The sequence below is a fragment of the Acinonyx jubatus genome, chromosome A3 (assembly GCF_027475565.1).
Source record: "Acinonyx jubatus isolate Ajub_Pintada_27869175 chromosome A3, VMU_Ajub_asm_v1.0, whole genome shotgun sequence".
Classification (NCBI taxonomy): domain Eukaryota; kingdom Metazoa; phylum Chordata; class Mammalia; order Carnivora; family Felidae; genus Acinonyx; species Acinonyx jubatus.
The window spans coordinates 58,392,743-58,400,333 of NC_069388.1; the positions used below are offsets into that span (position 1 = coordinate 58,392,743).

Below are 7,591 nucleotides of genomic sequence, written 5' to 3' on the forward strand. Positions count from 1 at the left end.
CATGTGGACAAGCACGAGAGTCCAGAAAACCCTGGGAGTTTCAGGCGCAAGGGGAGTTTGCATCCACTCACAAATTCTTGTCCACATACAAGACAGGATGGCTCATTGGAGAGACAGGTTCTGCAGCTGAGACGAGCTTTGGAAGAGCTGGTATTGGAAGACATTTGTCTGCTGATAGTGGGGGCAGCAAGTCCTCTCTTGAAAGGGATCTTCAGGGCACCTCCGTCCATGCCACAGCTATGGATAAGATAGCCCTGTTAGATAAGCAAGAAGAGATCGTTTTATTAGAGATTCAAGTAGAGGTTTCCAGCCTTACAGGCATGTGACTTGGGAACCATCACTCATTGTTAGTTTGAAGGCATGTAGTGAAGTTGTTCATTCACTTTAGAATTGGGTAGCCTTGGGTTCAGATCTCAGGTCTGAATCTTACTGTGGCCTTATAGAAGTTGTTTGATTTTTCTAAGCCTTTTCTAAGCCTTTCTGTTTTTGTGCTTGAATGAGTGCATATTATAAACTGCTCCTAATAGTGCATGACACATAGTAGGCACAATCAGTATCCTCAGGATACAGATGATAGTTCAAAAGGGTGAGAGTGGGTAAGGTCACACAGGAGAGCTTTGGAGCAAAGATGCCATTGTGGGTGACGCTGGTGTTTAAGGGACATGTGGAGGAACCAAGCTGTGAAGGGGTGCACTGGTCGGGGAGGGCAACTGAGAGCAGCAGTGGGTGTTAGGTCAGTGACAGATCAGTAGAGGATATAAGTAGCAGATGGGGTCATGCCAGAGTCATTTGTGACTTCCACTGGGGTTGTTTCGGTGAAACGGAGGCCTGATGGGGAGGTAGGAGATGGAAGGCAGTGACTGTAGATGACTTCCCATAGTAGTTTGTTGGGGACGATAGAGTTGGCCAGCATCAGTGGCAATGAGAGAGGAGGGAGCAGAATCTGTGAGTAGCGTGGGGGCCCAGGCATACTTTGTGCTCTCTGTACCCCCTGCTGGTGCCCTGGCCAAGGGGACTGAGGATCCTGTCTCTCTCCACCTCTTAGGTCCTTCCAAAGCACTAGCTTATTTCAACTACTGAGGCACAAGGGCCCTTTCCCCTCCACCTCTCTCTCAGTGGCCTTGCACACCAGTGTGTTTTGCATTTAACAGAAGGAATCATCTGCAGGTATCTCTTAGAGAAAACAAGCTTGCTGGTCCCATGCAGAGACACCATTTGTTTTGTTTGGACCTCCTGCGTTTTTAAAATCACGGTTTTTTTCTCCCGCCTGTCCTGTCAGAATTTCAGAGTACGGCTGCATGCTGGAGATTAAGGATGTCAGAACATTTCCTGATGGGAGTTCAGTTGTGGATGCCATTGGAATTAGTCGGTTCAGAGTTCTAAGCCATCGTCACAGAGATGGCTATAACACAGCCGACATTGAATATCTCGAAGATGAAAAGGTGAGGTTTATTTTCCTGGCGTGTGTTTAGAGGGCCATCGAGTCAATACTGTAGACTTGTCCAGGCCATGCAGTCTTGGTTGCAACTCCTCAGCTATGCTCTTATAGCCCAGAAGCAGCCAGAGACAATATGTAAATGAGTTGGCATGACTGGTTTCCAATAAAATGCTGCTTACATATGGAGTGAACAGGATTTAATTTGTGAGTAGTAGTCCATCCCTGTTCTAGATACTGGTATTAGTTCAGAATGAGATATAAAAAGTAGCATTTAAAAATACCTTCTAAAAGCAGTGTGGAAGTTCCTCAGAAAATTAAAAATAGACCTACCCTATGACCCAGCAGTAGCACTGCTAGGAATTTACCCAAGGGATACAGGAGTACTGATGCATAGGGGCACCTATACCCCAATGTTTATAGCAGCACTCTCAACAATAGCCAAATTATGGAAAGAGCCTAAATGTCCATCAACTGATGAACGGATAAAGAAATTGTGGTTTATATACACAATGGAATACTACGTGGCAATGAGAAAGAATGAAATATGGCCTTTTGTAGCAACGTGAATGGAGCTGGAGAGTGTTCTGCTAAGTGAAATAAGCCATACAGAGAAGGACAGATACCATATGTTTTCACTCTTATGTGGATCCTGAGAAACTTAACAGAAACCCATGGGGGAGGGGAAGGAAAAAAAAAAAAAAGAGGTTAGAGTGGGAGAGAGCCAAAGCATAAGAGACTCTTAAAAACAGAACAAACTGAGGGTTGATGGGGGGTGGGAGGGAGGGGAGGATGGGTGGTGGGTATTGAGGAGGGCACCTCTTGGGATGAGCACTGGGTGTTGTATGGAAACCAATTTGACAATAAATTTCATATATTGAAAAAAAAATTAAAAAAAACTGATGTCTTTATAAAAAAAAATAAAAAATAAATAAAAATACCTTCTAAAGCTAAATATAAAAGGTTTGGCTCTCTTACCCCTTAAGAATTATTTATATGCCTAAAAGAAATAACAGAACCCATGTTTTGACAAATTAACAAAATGTTTTGAAGGGATTCTCAAAAGATGTGTACAAAGATGTCTCTAGCAGTCTTATTAATGGCCACAAACAAGAAATAGTGCAGATACTCATCAACAGGGGAATGGATAAACAAATTGTAGTACATTTATACAATGGAATACTACTTGGCAATAAAAAGGAAGGAGCTAATGATACACAAAACCATATGAAAGAATCTCCTAGATCTCTCAACAAACACATCTCTCAACATCCTGCTAAGCCGGGGAAGCCAGATGCACAACCACGTGTGCTGTGTGGCTCCATTTATATGCTTCCAAGACCAGGCATCACCTGTCTCTGGTTTTGGAGGGCAGAGACAGGCGGGGGTGGGTTTGTAACTGACCAGAGGAGGGTGTAGGGCCATTGTGGGCCATGGCAATGTTCTCTGTCCTGTTTAGGATGGTGATTCCACTGGTGTGTGTGGCTGGCAAAACTCTGAGCCAGCCAGTGAGATCTGTGCATTTTCTGTACATAAATTATCCTGCAACAAAAACATTACAACTATTTAGAAGGAGGGAATCCTTGGAATTACTGTATCCCTCTTTTGAATTCTGTCCTTCACATTTAGAACCACACCATGGTTCTCACCGTGGCGAGTGAGAGTCTTTAGCTGTCTGACATCACACTGGAAGTCGCTTTGGGGACAGTGTTGTACATTTGTGACGCCCATCAGGAGACCCACACCCACACTGCCAGCACTGCCCCCTTTCCAGCTGTTTCTGGTCATCCTAGGCACAGGGCTATACAGCTCAGAGGAGCCAAGGGCAGCAAGTCAACCCCAGCATCTCAGGAGCAGGGAGTGGGTTTAAAGGATGGGACTGAATGTGATTGTTCTCTGCTGCCTAGGTAACAAATCTGATGGAAGAGTTTACTGACTGTTGTGGATGGCAGTTTTTAGTGGTGTTTGTATTTATTTCAAAACAAGAGCTTACCTAACTACAAATAAAATAATTTTTGTGTTTTTTTAAAGAAAACCCTCTACTACATAGGAATATTTGATTTGTATAAATCAAATTGAGAATGGTTGCATGCATTATAATCTAATTCCTCAGTTTACCCTAGTTTTCAGAGATCCTTGAATTTTATAACCAGAAAGGACCTGAATGGTTTATTCCCATTTTGTAGATGAGAAAACTCTACCCTCAGGAGGCTGTGTGACTGGCTCATGAGAATCAGCAGTGAAGCCAGAACAAACCTGGGTCCCTCGGTCCCCAGCCCAAGCTTTTCCCACTCAGGTGTTCCTCAATAGGGGTTGGATATACTTAAAATAGTGACTTGGCTGTGAGATAGGCACCCAGCAGTAAAGCATGATACATCTAAGGTATCAGGGCTTACTGCTGCTTAAGGCTAATACAGTGATACAGGGTAGCTGTCATGTTTTCTGGAATATAGTTTGGTGATATGGAATATAATTTTTTAAATGTCTCACTCTTTGACTTGGCAAGTCTGCTTCTAGGAAACTATCCTGAGGGAATGACAGCCCCTTCTATCACCACCACTGACAAAAAACAAACCACTTTTGCATAAATATTTATATTACTGTGTAATATTAAAGTCTATTTTATCTTAATGGTGGAGTAAGTTATAGTATATCTCTACATGTAGCCATTGAAAATGATTCATAGTAACATGGAATATATGTTTATGTTGTTAAGAGAAAAATCGGGATGTTATGGATAGACAGGATAGGTAGATCTTCACTGTATAAAAAAAGTACAAATTTCTATATTGAGCACATATCATGTTTATAAAACACTGATGAATTATCTGAATACTAAATGTCCCAGCTCCACTTACCAAATATGGCAGATGATCACTATATTTCGTGTGCTAATAATAAATTGCTAAAATGGTCATCCCTCTTTCCTTGATCAGGTGGAAGGAACAGAGTATGAAGAACTTACCAGTCTTCATGATTCAGTATATCAGCAGTCAGTTTCTTGGTTTACTTCACTTCAGGATCACATGAAAGAACAAATCTTAAGCCATTTTGGGTTGATGCCAGACAGGGAGTCTGAGCCTCAGGTATATTCTCCTTATTTCTTTTAGAATGCTATTATTATTTCCTGCTATATGTTAAGACACATTATTCTGAAGGAAAATTTGCCCGTGCTGTGCTGTGTACTCCATTGTGATCACTTATGAACGGGTTCATTTGTCAACAGCCCAAAGAATCACCTAATGTAGTAGCATGTGCCTTTTGGAGCAAAACAACCAATGCTTTTTGATTAATAATGTGTGAAGGTCATTTCTTTTCTATCAAAAATCAGTTTATTCTGACTGGCTGTTGGCTTTGGTACTTTTACTTCTCTCACCCACTGTTTAAATCAGCTGTTTCAATCTTATGACTTAGAGAGTAATAATTTGTGTGTATTGGCATGAACAGTCCATATTTTGCACATACTGTTGCCTTGTGCCTAATCAACAGATGTTGAATAAATGCAGAGAAAATCTAACTCCTGTTAAATTAGGAGTCTTCCTTGCCCTCTATATCCAGTCAGGCTTTCTCTGTGTTCCGCCAGCGTGCTTTCAGTGAACTTGGCTCTGCAAGCAGGGCGTGGCTTTGGGCTGGGAAGCGCTTCTAAGTGTACATGAATCCTTTCTTCCTCCTCCGGGTGACAGAGCCAGGCAGGAATGGCTTAGGCCTATGACAGAGTATAAAGTTCCTTCTGTACAAACTCACCTGTCTTGTGGAGAAAGCAGCATCCGGGACCAGCTCTCAGCAGGTTTGGGGAAAGATGAAATGTACTTTGTATTTTTCCCATCCACTGTTACACTCTTTTTCTATCTCTAGCCGACTTCTGTCTTTTACCCCCACCTGAGTTATGTCTTTTCCAAACTCAAGACCAGCCTTTAAGCCAAAAACTGCCTCAGTGTTACTCCTAATCTTCCAATAGAAGCTTCCACATCCTAAGCTAAAGTGACTTCAGAGTCCACCCTCTCTAGTTCCCAGTTGGATTCTGTATTCCTTTAGGGGTAGGATTGGAGGAGAATCCAAGATGGGAAGCCAGGCGGCCTAGATATCTTGGTTCTTAATGCAAGGAATACTGAGAACAACTTTATGACTAGCTTTTGCTTAGATCTCAGTCCAGAAGTGTGTGTTGGGTTATGTGAAATATAAGCTATCAGGTAGCAGAATAATTCTTATCTATTTAATTCATGATGACTCCAATCTATATATAATTGACAATAATTCATATATAGATGTTTTGTATACATGTGCATATTTATCACACAGATATTGTTAAAAGATTTATAATACTCAGACTTGTACACCTACTTTTAGCCTTCCTAATATTGGGCTTTCTATAGTATATTTAAAACTTAAAAAATAATAACACAGAACATTGGAAAGTAGAGGTAAAATTTATGGTCCCCTCTTCTGACTGGTATATACTCATAACAAGAGCTTTGAGAGAACAGAAGCAATTAATTCATGGAATTTCCCTATAAAAGATGCTTCTCTTTGCAGGCTTTACGTTTTGTGAATTCTCCCACATTTAAATTTGTAACAGAAAAGTAAACTTTGTATCTCAAGGGTTGAATGGATGGAAAGTAGATCTAAAATAGAAGGTGGCATTTAATCCTTGCCCATGCCTTGTTGGTGAAACAAAGAGAAGAGACTTGCATTTTAGGTGCTGATTTTCCTTCCCTTTCATGTCCCTTGCAGAGTAACCCTAGTGGTCCTGCGTGGTCCTGGTGGATCCTGGCAGTGCTGCCTCTGGAGCGCAAGGCTCAGCTGGCTATTCTTGGCATGATCTCATTGAAAGAACGTCTGCTCGCCATTCGGCGGATATTAGTCATCATTACGCGTAAGATGAATAGTCGGCAGGAGCTGGTTAATAGCAGGGAGAGAAATAATTGATTTTTTTTCTCTCTGTCAAGGTTTCTGGAAGCCCTTGTACTTTTATGAGGAGCGCTAGACGTGGACAAGTAGCATCCCATTCATCGTGCTTTGTAAAATGCTTGTTGAGGGTTACAAAACGGAACACTTAGCAAACATTGACTCCTGCTCAAATGTTAAAAGTTGGTGCCTGGCGGAACCTGACTGGGTACCAGGTTAGCCTGAAGTTTGCATGGAGCCCACAGTTGGAAACCAACCTAAGAAAATCTCCTTGAAGCAGATGCTTTAATGTGCAGTTCACTGACAGCAGGGAACACCACAGATGGTTGGCAAGTGGTTTAGGTTTTGCGAGAAAGAAGGACTCCCTCCCTGGTAAAGTATCTCACTACACCAGATGGGAACAGCATGCTTTGGTGGCTAGAGAGTAAGAGGGAAACCACATTTTTATCTGGAAGCAGATTTCTCAGAGCACAGGCTAACTGAAAATGCACTTCGGCTTTGTGTGTCGCTGTGAAGTTGTGTGCGAAATTGAGGGATCGAACTGTTGTCCAGTACAGGAGCCAAAATTAGTCCTCACCCAAGAAGTAGTAGCTACCAGATAGAACTATGTTGTGTGTCCCGTAGTAGTTCAGATATCATACATTGCATGTTGTAATCAGATGAACATCAGAATACACGAAGGTGTACCTTGGATATAGAAAAATCTGACAACAGTATAGTTGATTTGAGGATATATATTTATATGCACCCAATAAAGAGTGAGCAAAAGTTCACTAAAACTGTATGTGTATTGGAATGTCAAACATGCAACCAAACTAGTACAAAAACCCCCTTGAAAGCATAAGCCTGTCTCATTCATAAGCCTGAACACTAAACATCCACTCATCCATCCACTCATATATGAGGACATTAACGTCTGCTCTGGAATGGGACTCTATCTCTTCCAGGAAAATATATCAGGACAGTGTGCAAGAAGAGGGGGGGGTGCATATGGCGTGTACATATTCAGCAATCTAAAAATTGTTTTCCATCCTCAACCTAAAAATTGTCTCTGTGTCTTTTGAAAAGAAGTTTTAAGAGTGATCAGACCCAGTGTTATCTATTACAGAACAATACATTACAACTTCGACCTCTAATGCATATTGGTAGTATTAATTGGAATAACCGTGTGAACTAAGATACTGGATCATTAGCACTGGCCTAACCAGCTGGTGCACTGAGTTGGCTTCTTGGGCTGTGCCATGGATGCTC

At 41.7% G+C, this 7,591-nt stretch overlaps 1 protein-coding gene across 1 annotated transcript in view; it reads left to right on the forward strand.

Annotated features, from left to right (window-relative positions):
* LONRF2 (LON peptidase N-terminal domain and ring finger 2) overlaps nt 1-7,193 on the forward strand; it is a 46,227-nt gene extending 39,034 nt beyond the window's left edge. Inside the window, exons 10-12 of the mRNA XM_027069288.2 lie at nt 1,280-1,442; nt 4,372-4,521; nt 6,167-7,193. Coding sequence (XP_026925089.1) covers nt 1,280-1,442; nt 4,372-4,521; nt 6,167-6,361 — 508 coding nt within the window. The 3' untranslated portion in view covers nt 6,362-7,193. The remainder of the gene's footprint in view (nt 1-1,279; nt 1,443-4,371; nt 4,522-6,166) is intronic.
* The last annotated feature ends 398 nt before the right edge of the window (nt 7,194-7,591 follow it).